The following is a 19,697-nucleotide window of genomic DNA, read 5'->3' as shown; positions in this document are numbered from 1 at the left end:
CACGCGGGGTTCCTTATCTGTGCTTCAACCACAAATACATAATACTCTACTTCACCCCCGTCGCCCTCATATCGACGCATATCGTTCAACATGAACGCTCCGGGCACGACTTCGCCGATGGCTGGTTTGGGAGGCAACCAAATGGCAGGAATGAATGAGCAGGAGCAGGCCATGGTGAAGATGGTAAGTTGGCTCGTGGGGAACAACTGTCAATACAACATTCCTAACAAACTTGCTACGATAGATGCAAGCTGGTATGGAGTCATGTCCCGTCAAAACCATCATCTCCGGTACGATGGGTTTCGGTCTGGGTGGTGCTTTTGGCCTCTTCATGGCTAGTGTAAGTTCTCAACTCTGCATTATCTGCGTTGAATGGACACTCACTTTTGCCCCTTTAGATGTCCTACGACTCAGCTCTCACCCCACAAGGTCGCGAGATCTCCGGGCTCCCCTGGCGCGAGCAGCTGCGCCGCGGCTTCAAGGATATGGGTTCTCGATCCTGGTCGTCTGCTAAGAACTTTGGCATTGTCGGCGCCCTTTACTCTGGAACGGAGTGCTGCATCGAAGGTCTCCGCGCAAAGAACGACCTGACCAACAGTGTTGCGGCCGGGTGCATGACTGGCGGTATTCTGGGTGCCAAGGCTGGTCCTCAGGCGGCCGCCTTTGGCTGTGCTGGCTTTGCGGCGTTCAGTGCTGCGATCGATGCCTATATGCGGATGCCCTCTGAAGAGTAAGCTTTGCCTTGCTTCCCTCAACAAGATGGACTACGATTTTGCCCTACCATTTTGTTGTCTATGCTTACATCGATACCTTGACTTTGTTGCGTTTCCTTGATTTGTACATTTTCCACGGCGCTTTGGCGAACTCTGGGATAGAAAGGGAGCATAGAGGGCGTTTGGGCTGCTTTGCATTGTTTCGTGCCATGAGTCTTTCGTGCACATAAATACACTTTCAGTGGGTACGCTGGGCTGATGCTGCTTCGGTCTGATCGGTTGAAAGCAGATCTCGTGTGTTTAAGTCCTATTCCCATTAATCACTACTCATCTGTATCATATGTTAAAAGCAACTGGATAGACATATCCATATTGAGGGATTATCTCATTTGAGAATTTGCAGTTTTTACTATTAGGTTTACTAGCAATATGAAAAAGATAACATGGTTTATGGCAGCTCAACTATTAGTCCCCGGGTATATAAGTGAGTTTCCTGGATAGCTTCAGACTATATAGAATAGCAGGGTGTATTGGCACTGACCTGTTGTGGAAAATAAACAACTATGTGCGTGTGTGATTAGATGAAAATGTAAATAGCAAGCCATTTACTGATTCATATGAAGTACATCGATAAGCCAGATATTCCCCTTCCACGCCCTGTCTAGTACATACGACCACAGGGTGTGGAGAACAGGGCTTCCCGTCCGCTCAGCCGTACTTAAGCCACACGCCGGCGAGTTAGTAGTATGGTGGGTGACCACATGCGAATCCTCGCTGTAGTATGTATGTTTTATTTGTTGTTTTTTTATCTATTGTCCTAGCCTAGTACCTGTGCATCCAAATTTTTAAAGAAAATCCTGCCTTTTTAGGATGCCCTATGAATATATGAAATTTACACAGCCAAAACATACAGAAATCGATTCCAATCACTGTATATAACCCACCTACTCCCTGCCAGCTCCTCGCTGTCAAAATGAATCTTCGAATCACCAGTTTACCCGCAAATTGACCTCCTATATCTATTGATAATTTCTAGCGGGCGAGCTAGTAGGTATACCTTTTACTAGCTGATTTAGCGAATGTCTACTAATCAATCCCTATGCCTTTTTAATAATATTATATATATATCTCCTGCGTCATATACTCTTAATCGTGTACCTACATATATTCCTATATGACATTCTACACGGTTTCAACCAGGTTCAATTCTAGCCTAAGTTATAATAGGTTGAGTAGTAGATACAGTACTATGCGCTAAGCTCACTAAAATAGCCCCTTTAAAAATTTCGTCGCAGGAGTAGTACTTTCAGCCTGTTCAGGTCGATCTTCAGTGGCTTCACCTAAAGATCCACACTTCTGACACCGCCTAACCTAACCTCCAACCCTCCAAATCAATGTGTGTACCTAACTTCATCCTTGGAACACCCTATTGCCCGGTCAGGACCTGCTCCAAAGACTTTACGCGACACATCAAGCCTCCCAGAACTCTTAAGCCTTTTTCACCCGCGTCCTTGGGGCATTACCGGGGAGCCGACATCTATCACGATGATCCACGAAGAGGTCAAGTAAGTACCCCCCGCCTGCAGGACTCTACAGTATACTCATCATTTTAGATGTCCGTACGCTGTCGGCAATGTGATCAGAATACATTTGAAGAGACCAGATGATGGGTTAGAGGCAACAACAGATGCTAAAATTATCAAATTATTCGAGCCATTCACCCTATCCTCCGTGGTGCTTATTCGGATATCCTGCCCCACTTTGGGGTTGGAAGGCGACATGGTTTTGAAGCTCTTTGATTGACGATTTGCAACGCAGCTCAGAGAAGACGAAAAAATTCGGCCCTGGACTTCAGACACAGAAATGGAATATCGTCAATTCATCCTTGATGGCGGTGCATCAGAGTTCATTACTCAGCTCCACGGCGACGGTGAAACACCAGAAGGCGATACATGGAGCGCGGCCATGGACGAAACTTATCTTCATGACCATATGTTAGATCTCTACAAAACAGAGGTCGAGGTGTACAGCGACCTGAAGGAACTTCAAGGAAACGATATACCACAACTACTCGCATACACTATAACGCCTAGCTCTTGCCCAACTGAAACGAAATCGTTCAGTGAATATATCGATGTTCCTGGAATCCTTTTACAGTATATTAAAGGCTTCCAGTTGACTGATATTGCTGATCATGCACCAAGAGAAAGCTGGCAGGCCATCTGCGAAGATGCTATTCGAATTATCAATCTTATCGGTGACCTGGGAATACTCAATGAGGATGTCAAGACGAGGAGCTTCATTGTGCATGAAGATACGAACGCGAAGAATGGATTTAAGGTGATCATGACCGATTTTGCACTGTGCAAATTCCGCCAAGGGTATAAAGACGACTATGACTGGGATAAATGGAAGTCGATACAAGACGAAGAGGGGGCGATTGGATATGTCATGCAAAGGCGTTTACAAGGTGGATTTGTTTACCATCGATCTGCTCGATATGAAAAACTAGATGATGAATTCAGAAGGGACGAATGAATTGAGACTTCTGCGTGGAACTAGAAATCAACATTCTTCGTTGTGGGAAGTCTCGTATGAAAGCAATCAGATCCGATGTTAAAAGTGGGATGTATAAGCGAGACCAGGCGATTCCCTAACGTTTCCACGTTTCTGGGTGCTGTTCAGAAAATTTTCCTCCCGGGTGATAACATTCAAATCTGAGGCTTGCTAGCGGGTACTGGTCACAAGAAGGTGATTTGAAACCGCACTTCAAGATGTCAGCTCGTATCTAGTCATGCATCACGTCGGCGTAAATGAGACTCTATGTATAGAAAAGCGGGGCAAAATCCCAATTCGGGGTTGCCAAGTCCTATCATGATGTCAAAAGATCATCTGAAGTTGAAATTACAATCATTGAGTCCGTATATGGGCATTATAGATAGCCAAATATTGGCGTTATTTATAGTCAGTGAAACAATCATCAACTGTCAGAATACGAGCAGTGGCCAAAGATGAGACGAAAGGGTCAAAATTGTGAAGTGTTAAAGCTAATCTTAGATTCAGAACAAGCTAGGCATAAACCGTGTGCAAAATTCTTAAAGGAACGTAGTCAAGTCGGCAGTAAACCGGAATGTAAACACCCTGATGGGGTCATGCGTAGACCTCGGCAAAGCCCGCAGGCTTTTAAACAATACAAATATATAGAACCTTGTGATACATATATTTTTATACGGTTTCGAGCGGTCTTTTGAGTATTCGCCTTATATATAAAGTCACGAGATAGAAGAGTAAGGGTTTGATACGATGCACAGAGATGGGACGTTAAAAAAGCGACCACGGCTATATCGCTGTTGTATGTTTAGTTTTTGCGTTTTTTTTTTTTTTTTTTTTTTTTTTTTTTTTTTTTTTTTTTTTATTCGTCGGGCTTAGTCCCTTACTGCCCTACCCTTCTGGTTTAGGATCTTCAGCCTTCACCCAAACGCGGGTGAGCAAGTAAAAGAGGAGTTGAGGATCTTGTAGCTTGAAGTTGCATTCTTTCTCAATGAGTCGTACGACATCAAGCTGTCCGCCTCTTGCGGCGCTTACGAGTACTGGTCGCAGGTAATATTCTAGGGAATTCGCTTTGCTTGTCCAAGGCTTGGTCTATACCTTTTTGTACAAGGCTAATAGAGAGACAGTTGGAAATTTTAAGAACGACTTAGAATGTCGATTTAACAATCACACCTAAAGTGAGCTGCTCGCCATCGTCGAGAACAACTCCTAAATGTCTTCCTTGTCTCGTCGCGACCACGAGCTTTTTGACCACCCATGTTCATTGAAGGTTACTCGGACGGAATTAAGTGCTGGCTACTTAATTCAAGCCAGAATTCAGCAGCCCCCGTGAGAAAATAGCTATCTGTGCAGCAGGGTTGGAGTCGCGCAGCACCGTATTGAGGATATGCAAAAGCAAAGAACAAGTGATGATATACAACTGGAAATCAGGGCCATGGGACTGAGAGCAAAACTAGGTGGTCTTTTGCGGGTCGCCTTTACGAAACCTTGTTACGACAAAAGTACATATATTTCTGGACACTTCATACAATGGGCAGATCTAAGGCAACACAATATACTTCTCCAGGTGCTTAGGAATAGCAGCCCGCAGGTTCTTGCTCTGGAGCCAGGTGTTCGAAAACAGTCGGTCAGCGTACCGGTACGCACCGTCGCATAGGACAGTCACGACGGTGCTGCCCTTGCCCATCTTCTCGGCGACTTCCTTGGCAGCAACCACATTCAGAGCAGAGCTGGCTCCAAGATATAGGCCCTCCTCGTCCAAACAGCGATATACCATTTCAATGCTCTTCTCGTCGCTAATGTTGAGAGAACCATCCAGCAAGTCAATATCAGGTTGGAGGTTGTCCGTCACACGGCCCTGGCCAATACCTTCAGTGATACTGCCCCCTGAGCGGTCCGTCAACTTGCCGCCGCTCTGAATGTAGCTGTGCAGAACACTGCCAGGCGGGTCGGCAAGGAAGCTCTTGACACGACCATCACTGACAGTCTTGAGGTAGCGGGTAATCCCAGCCAGGGTCCCGCCAGTTCCTGTAGCGCAGGTGAAAGCGTCAATCTTGCCGCCAGTTTGCGCCCACAGTTCCGGGCCGGTGGTCTCGATATGGGCCTGGCGATTGGCAGTATTGTCGAATTGGTTGGTCCACACAGCATTGTCCAGCGACTCGGCATGGCGTCGGGCCTGGTGGTTGTAGTTCTGGGGGTTGTCGAACGCCACGGCGGGGACCGGGTATACCTCCGCACCCAGCAATCGGAGCAGATCGATCTTACCCTGCGATTGTGTGTTTGGCATGTAGATCACCAGCTTGTAGCCTTTCGACCGACACACGTGTGCCAGACCAATGCCAGTGTTACCGGCGGTACCCTCCACCACCGTGCCGCCGGGATGAAGCAATCCCTTCTCTTCGGCGTCCTTCACCACGAAGAGCGCGGCCCGATCCTTCACACTTCCACCCGGGTTCTGAAATTCGGCCTTGCCCAGAACATTACACCCAGTCTCCTCGGAAAGTCTCTTCAAGCGGATAAGCGGGGTATTGCCAATTGCTGCGTAGAAATGTTTCCGTCAGAGTAATGCATCATGTACCGCATCGGAGCTCGACATACCCTCCGTCAGACCATTGACGACGCCCTGTGCTGTCGACACCCGGGAGGTGTAGGAGGTCGCACCCTCAGTAGCGGCACGGATGGCCGTAGTACCAAAGCGCCGAATGCTTTGCCGAAACATCGTGCACGAGTGCAATGCGAGGAACAAACTAATATTGAATGTACCGCATTTCATCTGCGATCGAGCAACTCCGATGACGGGATGAGTCATCACACCACGTGATGCTTATCGCCTTCCCCGTTTGGGCTGTTTGTTTACCGCCCGCACACCACGACTCTCCTTGCTTTCAACTGTGGATGCGCGCCTGCAATGCTTTCTGTCCCTCATTGATCGCGTCTCGATAAACCACACCCACCATGCCCGGCCGAGCTGCCGCCCGTTCGACCTCTGCGACAACGCGCAGGTCATCGGCACAGCCCTCTGCGGGGCGTGCCCCCTCGGTGACCCCGTCGTTTGCGATACCCGAGGATCCAGCGCTGCCGTCAACGCTCCCGAATCTCCGCCGTGATGTGTGTGCGATATTTGCAGATGCCCAGCGCTCAAATACCGGCCATCGTAAGCTTGTTGTGCGCCTGCGCAAACTGCAAGAGATCTGCTGCGGCATCGTCCAAAAGAGCAAGAAGAACCAGGACCAAGACCAGAAGGAGGTTGTGATACCGGAGGATGAGACACCCACCGAAAAGGAATTCAACATCGAGGTCGGCCGATGCATGCTTCGTATCCTTCCCATCAAGAAGTCCGAACCTGTCGGCGATCGCATCCTTCGTTTCATAGTCAATTTCCTCACTCATGCCTCGGAGAAGGACAACGAGCTGTTCGGCTTGCAAAATGAAGACGAGGATCAGATGCCGGGTGCGTCTGAAACGCCGAGCAGTCGCCTAACCTCGAGCATCATTCTCTTGATAGCCCCTCTCATGAGCGTAAAGGACAAGATGGTGCGGTTTCGTGCCACTCAGATTGTGGCCCACGTGGTCAACACTCTCGAGTCCGTCGATGATGAACTCTACCACACCATCCGCCACAGTCTTCTCAAGCGACTGCGCGATAAAGAGTCCTCCGTACGGGTGCAAGCTGTTCTGGCTCTTACGCGAATGGTGCCAAATGCCGACGATGACGATGAGAACGATGATACTTCCAGCGCTCTCCTTGAAAAATTGATCGAGATTATGCAAAACGACACCAGTGCCGACGTTCGCAAGACTCTGCTCGCCAACCTACCGCTGAGCCAAGCCGCTCTACCGTATCTCCTTGAACGAGCCCGTGATCTCGAAGCATCTACCAGACGCACACTGTACTCGCGTCTTCTACCTACCCTTGGTGATTTCCGCCATTTATCCCTGTCTATGAGAGAGAAGCTGCTCCGTTGGGGCTTGCGGGACCGTGATGAGAGTGTTCGCAAGGCAACCGGAAAATTGTTCTATGACCGCTGGGTGGAAGACTGCGCCGGTACCAATGGCGGCGAGAACGAGGGAGGTGCTGGTAAACGTTCTGCGCCCAACATAAATGCTCTTCTTGAGCTGCTAGAACGAATTGACGTTGTCAACTCTGGAATGGAAAGTGGTATCGCGCATGAAGCCATGCGCAGCTTCTGGGAGGGTCGTCCTGATTATCGTGAGGCCGTTCTCTTCGACGAGCCTTTTTGGGAGTCTCTTACCGCAGAGTCAGCTTTCCTGCTACGGTCGTTCAACGACTTTTGTCGCGTGGAGAACGAGGGCAAGTATGACAGCTTGGCAGATGAAAAAATGCCTGAAGTCACCGCTTTGGCTTACTTTCTTTCTAAATACACCACCGATCTTCTGCAGCGCAAGAAACTCGAAAAAGAGTCTGGAGAGGCAAACGACGATGATGCGGTCGAGCACGAGTTCATTGTGGAGCAACTCCTGCACATTGCCATCACCTTGGACTACAGTGACGAGGTTGGCCGACGCAAGATGTTCTCTCTCCTTCGCGAGTCACTAGCTGTCCCTGAGCTTCCAGAGGAATCCACAAAGCTGGCCGTCGAGACACTGCGGTGCGTATGCGGACCAGATCGTGCAGGCGAGAGCGAGTTCTGCAGTGTCGTTTTGGAAGCCATTGCCGAAGTGCATGACACCATCATCACTGAGGACAGCTTTGTGTCGGCGAAGTCTGAGATTAGCGATGATACTAGCAGCCGCCACCGATCCGAAACCCCAGCGGCTGATGACGAGGTCCCCTTTAACAAGGAAGAAGCCAAGGCGAAGATTCTTCGCGAGATCGTTGTGAACATGAAATGTCTGCATGTTGCCCAATGCATGCTTCAGAATGTTGAAGGCAACTTACAGGAGAACATCAACTTGGTGACCATGTTGAACAACCTCGTTGTTCCGGCTGTTCGGAGCCACGAAGCTCCCATTCGTGAGCGCGGTCTATTATGCTTGGGTCTTTGTTGTCTACTTGATAAGGTTTGTTTAAATCGCACCCACCACCAGATAACCTGGATGCTAATTCCACAATTGTAGAACCTTGCGGAGGAAAATATGACACTCTTCATCCACTGTTTTAGCAAAGGACACGAGGGTCTGCAAGTGACGGCAATCCAGATCATATGTGATATGATCACAACACACCCCTCATTGCTTGCTCCAGTCCCCCAGTCTGATGGCGAGACGGTGGCAGCCCCCAGCATTCAGAAGCCCTTGCTTAAGGTCTTTGTACGGGCTCTCAAAGCGAACTCGCCCATTGCCGTTCAGTCCGCAGCTTCCACAGCACTTTCCAAGCTCCTTCTCACCAATACATTTACCCCGTCAGGATCAAATGCCATTCCAGGATATAATCAGATTGCGGTGGATTCTTTGCTGCATTCTCTTGTGGTATCATTTTTCCACCCACGCACCAAGGCAAACCCAGCGCTCCGTCAATCGCTTGCATACTTCTTCCCTGTATACTGTCATTCCCGGCTGGAGAATACGCAGCATATGCGCCGGATTGCAGTGCCGGTGGTTCGTGCAGTCTTGAATGCTGCCGAGGAACATTACGAGTTAGAAGCCGAGGAAGACAGTGATGGAGAAATTGACCAGAGTGTTGGTGAGCGAGAGATCAAAGCACTGATGGCCGGCGTGATCGGAATGTTGGCCGAATGGACCGATGAACGCCGTGTTGTTGGCCTTGGTGGTGAGCGCGTTCTGATTGGTGGCGCAGCGAGCTCAACTGCCTGTGGCTGGGTGCACTTGACCCTGGTGAAGGATATCTTGGAGCGTGTTCTGGGTATCAGCACAGGCACCAACCGATGCTCGAAAGAGGAACGCAAGCTAGTCTTCTCTCTCTTGAGTAAACTCTACATTGCTGCCCCGACAGTGCCATCCCGTGCTGGCTCCCGTGTTCCAGAAGGAGAAGAGCAATTCCGTACAAGCGTCCGCAGTGCTACCGGGGTGGAAATTGCCCCGGAACACGTGCAATTGGCCCAAGAAGTGAAGGAGCTCCTCGACCAGACCATCGAGGAGGGTCTGGCGGGCGAGGCGTCTAGCCGAAATGCGCTGGTCAAAACCAAGAACGCTGTTTTGAAGATCATTGCTGTTGCCCAAGATGCTCGAGCAGCCAGCACACGACCCCGTGCAGGTACTGAAGACCTGGACAATGATGCGGCGAGTGTTCGTCTGGGCAGTGTTCGACTCTCTGTCGAGCCTACTGGCGCTAGCCGCCGCCATGTCTCCGTGGAGCCTAGCATCATGGAGGAAGATGAAGGTGACGTGGATGACAGTCGTGTGCGGCCTTCAGTTGAGGGCGGTGCTGCTGGCCGGAGCATGATCTCCATCGAGCCGAGCATCATGGAGGAAGATGAGGAGGACCATGATACCAGCCGGGGAACAGTCATCAAGGAAGAAACTGCCGACGAGTAATGATTGATTTCTGCACCTCTCTTTTTATGCACCGGCGTTGGTTATATTGCATCTCGGGTTCTGCGGCGATGGACATGGGTGGTGATGGCCTGGTAATTTGGTCTGGTTGTACATGAATTGATGTCAGTTCTTTCTCGTGAGGTGATTTGAGTCTCTTATACGAAATGTCACGCCTTATGATAAACCTGTCAGTTTCCACGCGCGGGAATGAGACAACATATGTCGACACTTGAAAGACCTGGGGGCAACTACGTACGCGAGTAAGGGGTGCTCTCAGACGAATCGTTCAAATCCCGTCGTCCTGGCCATTATCGCTATTCTTGGCCAGTCGATGTTACGAACTAAGGAGTTTAGTTCTGGGACGTCTATCGACTTGACCACCGGTCCTTATGTAGCTCAATCTTCTGGTTCGTATTTCTTTTCTTTAGTAAAAACCACACACCTACAAGTAAACCAAGTCTACAAGGTCTTAGTTACGGGTCTCAAGATTATTCCCCAATGGACGATAGATTAATGTTTCCATGGGTAGATCGCATGACCGGAATTGCTATCCGTACCATTGACTCTTCTTTTTCACGGCCTTCCCTGAGATCCTAGCTTTCTCGCGATCCGACGAGATGAGGAGCCTACGAGAAAGCTATATTGTCAGTATCGAGCACAGCGGGAACAGCTCAACCTTCTGGCGAGCTCGAAGGAGCTGGATCAAGAACATCAGCACTACGCAGACAATTGACGCTGCAGTCTATAGATGTGATCTATAGATTTCTGCTGATGCGAGGGCATAGCTGAGTCCGATCCAACGTGGTCAGGTACGCGCCACGTGATTGGGCGGCGCGGTCAATTCGGACGCGACAAAGAGTAGGGGAACAGCAGACCATCGCCATTGATGGTCGTCGAGTGTGAAATTGAAAGAGGTCCAGGAAGACTCGACCACTACCAATGCTCCAGCGAAGGACGATCTTCGGAGGCATTCGCAGGCGACTCCTATCTGCCCCTCCGCAGAGAGCATGGGCCCATTCCCGGTAGGATTCTGACAGGGATCCACTCCAGCAGGTTTGGTCCCGTAGGCAGCGGCGTAGGTCGAACGGGCAACTAGAACGTGAACCTGATCGACCCTCAAGAAAATTAGATTGCGGGAGCTCCGTGGCCGTGAGTGGGACGAGCGAGGCGCAGGGATCTGGACCGGTTGGGGTTGCACGGCGGGAGCCGGTGGGATGCGGAGGATGAGAATTAGAGAGAAGAGTAGTGGTAGAGGTGGCTGTAGTGGCGGGAGGAGAAGGAGAGGGAGAGCACGCCTAGGGGAATTGAGGTGCAGTTGACAGGCTGCAAGAGCGCGCGGAGGTCGATGGGAGTAAGTGGGAAGTGGAAGTCCAACGCCTGGTCGACCTCAGTTCGTCGCGGTCAGCAATCTCCGCCCCGTGAACCCGAGACTTTTCTTTTCTCGCAACTCCACCGAGTTGGCGCTTTTCTCTCCTCCCCCCCTTTCCCTTCTCTTCTTCCCCCGGGCTTCTCTTCTTCTTTTCCACGACTTTCCTTCCCCGGTCTGTCGTGTTCTTGTCCTCTGCCTCCCCTGCAGAGACAATCTTTTCCTTCTCTTCTCCATCCACCCCCCCCGGGCTCTCCCCTGCCGCTCCGTTGGCAGCGACAAGTCAGCGATGGCGGCCGTTACAGCACCCACCCCCAAGCTGGATCGCTACATCGTCATCCACGTTGCAACCACTTGCGATGAGCATGGCGTCTATGTCACCAAGGACTCGGCCGAGGTGATCGAATTGGGATGGATGTTGTTGGACACTAAGACGTGCGAGGAGGTACACACAATTCCTGACCCAATTCCCACCCCCCAACGCCTGCCCACGCTATATTGCTGTGCCCCCCCCCCCCCCCCCAAATGCCTCGACTCGAAACTCCATTCCACCCAGACAAAAATTATAGGGGAAATTAGAAAAAGGAAACACTCAATTCTCAAAAGACAGAAAAAAAGGCTCACCATTACGTTTCAATTACCTAGTTGCACCGTGAAAGCGTCCTCGTCAAGCCCGTCAATACCCCCATCACGCCGCTGTGCAGTAAGCTTTTTTATCTCATCCAAACGACCGCCCAAGATGGTTTGGTCCGGCCGGGTGACTGACTAGTGATACAGCAAGCTTGACTACCCTGACATGGGAGCACGTCCGCTCGGCAGGTACCTTCCGCGATGCCATCTCCCGATTCGATGCTTTCGCCCAGGAACACCTCACCAGCAAACATCTCGAGTTTGCCTTCGTGACGTTGGATTCATGGGATCTGCGTGTGCAGCTGCCCCGCGAGGCGCGTGACAAGGCTGTGGTGCTGCCCGCATACTTGCAGCACTCGCGGACATTTGACCTGCGTACTGAATATCAACGCTGGCAGACGCACCACCCTGAGTCGCTCCCCTTTGGTCCCAGCTCTCTCTCCAACATCTGCGCTGCTCTCGAGGTCGAACCCGTGCAGTCCTCGGCCCCCATCAAGCACAATCTCCCCTTCCACCTGCAAGCGTTGGCTCCCGCCTCGCCACGCCGTGCCATGGAGGAGGCCATCACTCTGGCTCGTGTCCTTCGAGGCTTGATCCGCAAGTCGCAACCACCACACGAGCACCCTGAAATCCTCACCCGCCCCATGGATGCTCATGCCGATGTCCGGGCCTTCCTGGCGGAGCGTAGCAAAGTCCTTCACCTCAGTGGCCTGCCCCACGACACCACCCAGTCGGAATTGGAGAGCTGGTTCACCCAGTTTGGCGGGCGGCCGATTGCCTTCTGGACTCTGCGAACCCCGGATCAGCACAAGCCTACTGGGACCGGCTTCGCTGTTTTTTCGTCTCACGAGGAGGTATGTTGAAATAAAATCGGTCTCTGCAGATCACCGTCATTGGTGTGATGTGCATTACTGACATCGGACTAGGCTGCTGAGAGCCTGTGCATGAACGGCCGGGCGCTCAATGAGAAGGCAATTGAGGTCTCGCCCTCGTCAAGCCGGGTTCTGGACCGGGCGGCCGAGATTCTCACGCCTTTCCCGCCTTCCAAGAACCGCCCTCGCCCTGGCGACTGGACATGTCCTTCATGTGGCTTTTCCAACTTCCAGCGCCGCACAGCTTGCTTCCGTTGCTCGTTCCCGGCCATGGCCGCTGCACCAGACCCAATGGGCTACGGTTACGGCTACGGCCCGCCGTCTATGATGCCTCCTCATATGGGTCACGGTCACGGCATGGGCCACTCGCGTGGTGTGGGTGGCAACGGTGGTGTGGTTCCATTCCGTGCGGGTGACTGGAAGTGTGGCTCGGAGGGATGCGGGTATCACAACTTCGCGAAGAACATCAACTGTCTTCGCTGCGGTGCCCCCCGCTCGGGTGCTGCCGTCGTGGCTGACTCGGCCTTCCCCTCCCCCATGGACCCTCCTTCGGGTTTTGGTATGGGGCCTAACTCGATGGCGAGCACCCCTGCGCCGGCTCCGTTTGCTTCCACCGCTGGTGGATTTGGTGGATTCAGCCAGCAGTTTGGCGGCCCGCCCAGCAACTACGCCCTCCCCACTAGTGGCCTGGGCAACGCTCCCGGGGCTTATCCCCCAATGGGCCAAGTGAACTCGGGCTACGGCTCCAACGCCTCCCACTCTGCTGCCTCCTTTGCGAACCCGGCTACCCAGGCGGCGTTCACGGGTGCGGATCACGGCGTGCCCTCTACCAGCGCCTCCAACGGTGCCTTCTACGGCTCCGAAGGCTCGAGCGACCCCTTTGCCTTCTTGTCGAGTGGTCTCGGTGGTCTGACCGTTTCGGATGATGCTCATTCTCGGCGGAACGGTGCCGGTGCCAACAAGTCGCCTGCGTAAAGCAGACAACTGTACCTATTTTAAAGCCCGACGAACCGGGCGGTCACACTTACTTTGTCCATATTGCAACCCTGCACTGTGGCAGGTATATGCGTTGGTTGATATTCGTTGATACGCATTTGTATAAGGGATTCTGCGGTTCCGGTGCATCGGGTTGGAAGGAGCAGGCGGGTTAGCGTGTGTCGATGATTCCGGATTTTTCTTTTCTCTTCGCCTCGCTGCCCTGTGATTTGTGGGATCTTTTCCATTTTCCTCTTTGGTTGTTGGTTGTTGAGCGGTTCAACTCCCCCCTATTGATTCCATCTTGAGCTTACGGTTTTTGGTCTGCTATTTTTTGTCTTGTTTGGGCTGGCGGCGACTCGAACCCGCCGGGGGCATGGGATTTTAACCGTTGTCGGTGTGGGTTTCGGACTCGAACGCATTGTGAGCCTGGGTTGTGCACTCGACCTGCTTTGCATTTTAGATCTTTGGTCGTCCCTTTCTGCGTTGGGTCATGGCAAGCGTTGGAGAATTCACGGTATTGATCTCACGGGTGGGATATACAATGGGTCGGACTCCGTTGGGGGTGTTGGGGGATTTCCTTTTGCGCTTGCGCCGGCACTACATCGAGCATCTCTCCGGAGGTCCGTCTGCCGGGCACTGTGAATGCAACAACAAAAAAAGAATGTTTTGTCTATATTCTCCGATGTCTTTTTTCTCCCGACCTTCTCATCACGTCTTGTATCTTTCCCTAGAGCGGCTCCCGGTGGATTGCAGAGGCGGAAGCCTTGGCTTGCCTAGTTCTCTGAAGCATTGAATCCAGACCCTCCCGTACATATGAGAAGAAATTGGTGTCTCCATATCTCATAGGTATTGGATATCGACTAGCGGACCCGTTGAAGAACTGTTCTCTTCTTCCACTTGTCCAGTTCAGTGCTTCGAGTTGCCTCTCAGAAAGAGGTGTGAAAGTCTCAAATCTCAAACCTCTGTTACTCGGGTACCTGTGGGGATTTAGCCATTTTGATTGGTTCAAAATGGAGGTCAGTCCCGCTTCGAGAGCCAGGCCCAAGTTTATTTCTGACATTCGACTTTCTCAATTAGCTATTACTCTATACATAGCCCACGGGAGTCTTACATAGGGAATTCTATAATGAATACGTTAATAGTCTTGATCTATGCAGTAGCCTATTTAGGATCTTGATTTCTCTAAGATATTTATAGATATATGTACTTATATATGAATCTACATATGTAGCCATATAGCCAAGAATTTTCGAATAAGCCTTAAAGTTCAGTCAGAGGATTGCCTTATCTACGAGTCAGTGGATACACCGCTCTAGTTGGAAGACGGAGGTCGTTACTGCCACCCTCGAACATTTTCCATCGGCTCATCAACACTCCTCATCAACGCTCCTCACCAACCCCTTTGCAAAATGACAGAATAACACGTTGGCGTGCGCTTTGGGCCCTGAGACATCATCGACTCTGCGTGTGCAATGGGACCAGCAATTGACAAAAACTGTGAACTGCATGAATGAAGCTGGTATTATCTGGGGAGATGCGAGGCCCGTGAATATCTTGATTGACGAGGACGAAGATGCGTTAATTATCGACTTTGGCGGTGGATACACACAGGGATGGGTGGGAAAGGATTAGATGGAAACAATAGCAGGCGATCAAGTTGGTCTTTTGAAGATCAAAGAGCTCTTGAGACAGGCTACATTTGAAACCTAGCTCAGTGATGGGATCAAATATTGGAAAATTCTGACGTTCAGGGAACGGTGTGGCCGAGGCTTTGAACTCGCCTCTGCGCCTTTTCGGAATTGCTGTGGGTTAACAGATCCGGGCCCGAGTAGTTCTTTTGCGGATGACAGGGTGGATGAGAGAGGTGGCATTTGACTTATTAGAGGGCAGCTTCTAATTATCAGGTTTTTATTTGCACTCGCTGTATATCTCAGGCCGAGCGTCTATATCTGCCTTTCTCTTTCCCGTATGAACATCATGGTTCAGTACGTATTCCTGGAGTTTCTCAACTAACATTACCCCAACATCATCTTTTCCTTGACCAGGGTTATCTATTCCGCTGATGAGTAACGATCGCGCTTTAGCGCCTCATTGTAAGCCATATTTACGTCTGGTATCCTGGTTGACGTTGCAGCAGCTTTACTACTGCGCACATTCCCCGTATACGCTACGTGCTATATTGCGGGTCTATCCGTGCATATTTTGGGAATTTACATTAATATCCATCCTAGCTATGAATAATTCGATCACGGTTTTGGACCTAAACGCCCCGGGGACCTGAAGAGCAGTACTTGAGTTAAGCGTGGAGTTTATGTTAGCTCCGGCTATTAGGAAGCACTTAGATCGCGTATGTATCAGACCAATTTGACTGCAATTGCAACGAAGCTCGATCTGCTCGATCTTTCTATAAAGCTCTCCATTTCCTTTTCCTAGATTCTGGGGCAGAAATAAGAGCGTCGGGATTAAAGAACAATCTCCATCCCTACCTAGATGAACATGAATATAAGAATTTATCACGCCACTTTTCTCTTTCGATTATCGAACCGACCATATCACCAATATATGCAGGAGTTAAGTCTCCTTGGTTTCTATCAGTGACTTAGACGTTGTGAACACTGAGAGAGCGCAACGGCTTTGCATTCTTTTGTAGTAGGCTCCTAATAAAGACCGAACTCGTAAAAAGCGTGCGTAATTATACCTCATGTATAATTAGAGTTTCCGAGATAGTAGACTTGGAGCCAAACCACTTTCGACAATTCGCAGGCTAGAAGCGTGGCTCATAAGCTTAGTGAGAGGAATCGTTAGTGAGTCCTAATATGGTCTTCCCACCGCGAGTTGGATCTCTTAGAGAGGTGCGCTGCCGCCCTTTAGAGTAGCCAGAACAAGGTGGATATAGTAGCCATAAGACTTCTACTCCGTTATACTATATACCTCTTAGTACTCCCTTTCCCAGCGCTCGTCGCCTTACGCTTGACTAAATACCAACTCCAATTCCTTCAAGTTAGAAAGCAGTTGAAATGCGAGCTTCGAATCCCTTCCTGTTTCTATGATCTCTCGCTGCCGGACACAGGTCCGTCGTATTGCCCTATACACCCGCGTATAAGAAGGGTGATCGCCTAAGGTATATTCCATTTCGCCCCAATCCTCATTACCGTAGACATCGTCGTAGTATTGTAACTGCGAGAGTCAAGGATCTCTGTTTTAAAAACCGCGTAATACTGTACCTCTGAATTGGTGCTAGCCTCTTCCATAAATTATTTGCCGCCCGGTAGGGTCTGGGGTGGGGATGGGAGGGTGAGAGGAAAAAAGAGGTAGGTAGGTATACCGTATACCTGGAGGGAGAATAATCCATAGACTGATGTTGCTCTCCTAGTGAACTGTTCGGATTGATTTCTACCAGGGTTGATAGCCAGTCTGAGTCACAAGAAAGGGAAGTTTACTCTGTATTCCAATATACCAATTGCTCGCTATTATAGTTAGAATTATCTGTAGAATTTACCCGCTAGAGACCGAGCAAAGCGCTTCCTATGGGCCTTCACTTGCGGAAATAAAGATCTAGCTTTATGACGTTCATGCTTAAGAAATAACTAGTTAGTCGCAGTTGGAAGTAACCGCGCGGTTGCGCCAAGGCAACCGTACGCTTTCGCGTCCACCGCCCGCCGGCACCCCGTCATTGCTGCCGCACCCCATCGTCGTCTTCTTGCCCAGAACCCTTCTGCATCTGCTTATTCTCCCTTGATTCTCTAACAATCGTCTCCCCCGTGCTTGTCTACGCATCCTCTACACTTATTTTCCCTCGCCAGCCACAATGTCCGGCTACGACCGAGCTTTGTCAGGTACGTCAGCTCCTCATCAACCAGCTCCCTGACACTCTTCCTTGACGGCAGACCCTTGATGCTAACCCACCCCAGTATTCAGGTATGTCCTTTCGCACTAGAGCTACAGCTTGAGCTGCCTTTATCTAACCCTTCTCTAGCCCTGATGGGCACGTCTTCCAGGTCGAATATGCCATGGAGGCTGTGAAGCGAGGTAAGACTTGACACCACTCGTTCCGCCAGTTCCAAGCTTTCAAGCAAGCTCCAAAGCTCCAACCATCCCCCACCGCTCCTCAATATTAATACCTTTGGCAAAGTCGTATATTTATGCTGGGTTCATTACAGGAACATGTGCCGTCGGTGTCAAAGGCAAGGACATCGTCGTTCTCGGGTGCGAAAAGCGCTCCGCCCTCAAGCTCCAAGATACCCGCATTACCCCCTCAAAGATCGCCTTGGTGGACGACCACGCCTGCCTCGCCTTTGCTGGCCTGAACGCCGATGCCCGTATTCTCATTGACAAGGCCCGGTTAGAGGCTCAGTCGCACCGCCTGACCGTTGAGGACCCCGTCAGCATCGAGTATATTACCAAGTACATTGCTAGTGTGCAACAGAGATATACACAGAGCGGTGGCGTTCGTCCATTCGGTATCAGTACCCTGGTTGTCGGCTTCGACAAGAATGACTCTACTCCCCGCCTCTACCAGACTGAGCCATCTGGAATCTACTCGGCATGGTAGGTACTCCCGGAAACTAGACGCGACCGCTGGGAATATGTCTGACCACTGGAATCACATTATAGGAAAGCCAATGCTATTGGTCGATCCAGCAAGACTGTCCGCGAATTCCTCGAGCGCAATCACCAGGATGAGATGGATCGCGAACAGACGATTCAGCTGACCATCAAGTCATTGTTGGAGGTGGTCCAGACGGGTGCCAAAAATATCGAGGTTGCCATCATGGCCCCTGGCAAGTACGTTGAGATGCTGCCGGACGACCAGATCGAATCCTACGTCAAGAGCATCGAGACCGAGAAGCAGGAGGAAGCAGCAAAGAAGAAGACGAGCCGGACAGGCACCACCACCGCGGCCATTCTCACCCGGCCCGGTGGTGGTGAGTCGGCCGACTAAGCTAGATGAACGGGGTCTGAACCGTTGATTTGTGCCAATTTACTGTAGCGCTGGTCTCTTTCATTGACGAAGACTCAAAACCACGAAATTTCTATACACTCGCCCTCTTATCCGTTTCTTTCATTTCCGTACTATACAGCATAGAACAGGGCAGGGTATGGATGCCACGGGGACAGGTCTATTGCCAAAAAGATGCCCCCCCCCCCCCCCCCTCCTAGCACAAAAGCATCAGTTCGTTAACTTCATAAAATTGTAATGCGTGTTGAGATAGCCCAAAGAATGAATGATGCACTCTCTAGCCCAGACGATCAGATACGTCGCGGAAATTGAAGAGGGATCGTTCTTGATCCCTGCGAACGCGCTCGTCCTTGAGCATCCTGCTCATCATCAGCATCCGATGCGAATACACCGTCTTACCCAGTGCCTGCAAACATACCGGTTGTCCATGCGTGCGTCGTCACCTTCAACCTGGAGGGAGGGTTTCGGTGTCACGGCCTCGAGGACGAAGTGGTTATCGCAGTGTGGACAAAACTCGTCACTGGAAGAGGAAGGAAAAGAGTCAATCTTCATCAAATTCTCCCCACTGCTGTTCGTGGGGCATGTATACCTCTCCTCGAACTCGGCGGCATCCTTGCGGAAACACTTCTTGCACTTCTTGCATGCAAAGACCTAATTCCAGGTGGATATTAGTCTCTGCAGGCATGCGCCAGTCCCATCCCCTCAGAGCTGAAAAAGCAGCCATACCATCTCTTGTGACTTCTGCAGCATATGTGCTTCTTGCTCCTGGTGACATTCGGCGCAATCAAACCATTTGCGGCCTGCAAAATATCCGGTGAGTGATATCATTAAGAAGAAAGATGTTCGTTGGGCGTACAGCAAGGAGAGCGAATAGCCACCTGGGCATTGAGGATGTGTTTACTGCAGAGTGGAATTCGTTAGCATGGTGTCCGTCGACTTCTAACAGGGGCGGTTTCGAGGATTCCGAGGCATATCAGATTGCACGGAGAACAGAAGACTCACCACATGGCGCCGGTGTGAATGCGCTGTGTTCGCTGACAATGAGGCACCGAGGGGTCACGGAAGAAACGTTAAGTTGCGCAGGAACCGGTTGATCTGCCACTCCCGTGATCCTCCTCCACTTTCCTCCCCGCCACTCCATTTCACCTTCTTCTTCCATTCTCATGACTCTC

The 19,697-nt window shown here is 50.8% G+C and overlaps 7 protein-coding genes across 7 annotated transcripts; 5 read left to right on the top strand and 2 right to left on the bottom strand.

Moving 5' to 3' along the window:
- Positions 1 to 90: 90 nt before the first annotated feature.
- N7459_002447 (translocation channel protein TIM22) lies at positions 91 to 734 on the top strand (the record flags this gene model as incomplete). Its single annotated transcript, XM_056941632.1, has 3 exons — positions 91 to 183; positions 245 to 340; positions 399 to 734. The coding sequence occupies 3 exons, from the start codon at positions 91 to 93 to the stop codon at positions 732 to 734; spliced, it is 525 nt and encodes a 174-aa protein (XP_056801515.1).
- Positions 735 to 2,258: 1,524 nt separating this feature from the next.
- Positions 2,259 to 3,251, top strand: N7459_002446 (uncharacterized protein; the record flags this gene model as incomplete). Its single annotated transcript, XM_056941631.1, has 2 exons — positions 2,259 to 2,278; positions 2,537 to 3,251. The coding sequence occupies 2 exons, from the start codon at positions 2,259 to 2,261 to the stop codon at positions 3,249 to 3,251; spliced, it is 735 nt and encodes a 244-aa protein (XP_056801514.1).
- Positions 3,252 to 4,803: 1,552 nt separating this feature from the next.
- N7459_002445 (cysteine synthase A) lies at positions 4,804 to 5,982 on the bottom strand (the record flags this gene model as incomplete). The annotated part of the gene is made up of 2 exons (XM_056941630.1): positions 4,804 to 5,801; positions 5,862 to 5,982. The coding sequence occupies 2 exons, from the start codon at positions 5,980 to 5,982 to the stop codon at positions 4,804 to 4,806; spliced, it is 1,119 nt and encodes a 372-aa protein (XP_056801513.1).
- Positions 5,983 to 6,218: 236 nt separating this feature from the next.
- Positions 6,219 to 9,719, top strand: N7459_002444 (condensin subunit YCG1; the record flags this gene model as incomplete). Its single annotated transcript, XM_056941629.1, has 2 exons — positions 6,219 to 8,285; positions 8,343 to 9,719. The coding sequence occupies 2 exons, from the start codon at positions 6,219 to 6,221 to the stop codon at positions 9,717 to 9,719; spliced, it is 3,444 nt and encodes a 1,147-aa protein (XP_056801512.1).
- Positions 9,720 to 11,374: 1,655 nt separating this feature from the next.
- On the top strand, positions 11,375 to 13,562 carry N7459_002443 (putative RNA binding protein (Arp); the record flags this gene model as incomplete). Its single annotated transcript, XM_056941628.1, has 4 exons — positions 11,375 to 11,530; positions 11,731 to 11,788; positions 11,863 to 12,569; positions 12,642 to 13,562. The coding sequence occupies 4 exons, from the start codon at positions 11,375 to 11,377 to the stop codon at positions 13,560 to 13,562; spliced, it is 1,842 nt and encodes a 613-aa protein (XP_056801511.1).
- Positions 13,563 to 17,373: 3,811 nt separating this feature from the next.
- Positions 17,374 to 18,507, top strand: pre6 (proteasome core particle subunit alpha 4; the record flags this gene model as incomplete). The annotated part of the gene is made up of 5 exons (XM_056941627.1): positions 17,374 to 17,401; positions 17,477 to 17,483; positions 17,542 to 17,594; positions 17,726 to 18,113; positions 18,180 to 18,507. 5 exons carry the CDS (start codon positions 17,374 to 17,376, stop codon positions 18,505 to 18,507), a joined length of 804 nt encoding a protein of 267 aa, XP_056801510.1.
- Positions 18,508 to 18,802: 295 nt separating this feature from the next.
- On the bottom strand, positions 18,803 to 19,532 carry N7459_002441 (CHY zinc finger protein; the record flags this gene model as incomplete). The annotated part of the gene is made up of 5 exons (XM_056941626.1): positions 18,803 to 18,884; positions 18,944 to 19,176; positions 19,252 to 19,325; positions 19,382 to 19,425; positions 19,528 to 19,532. 5 exons carry the CDS (start codon positions 19,530 to 19,532, stop codon positions 18,803 to 18,805), a joined length of 438 nt encoding a protein of 145 aa, XP_056801509.1.
- Between the last annotated feature and the right edge of the window lie 165 nt (positions 19,533 to 19,697).

The sequence above is a fragment of the Penicillium hispanicum genome, assembly GCF_028827665.1.
Source record: "Penicillium hispanicum strain IBT 35686 chromosome Unknown utg000003l_segment0_segment0, whole genome shotgun sequence".
In the NCBI taxonomy this organism is placed as follows: Eukaryota; Fungi; Ascomycota; class Eurotiomycetes; order Eurotiales; family Aspergillaceae; genus Penicillium; species Penicillium hispanicum.
This window is presented reverse-complemented; position numbering and strand designations above follow the sequence as displayed.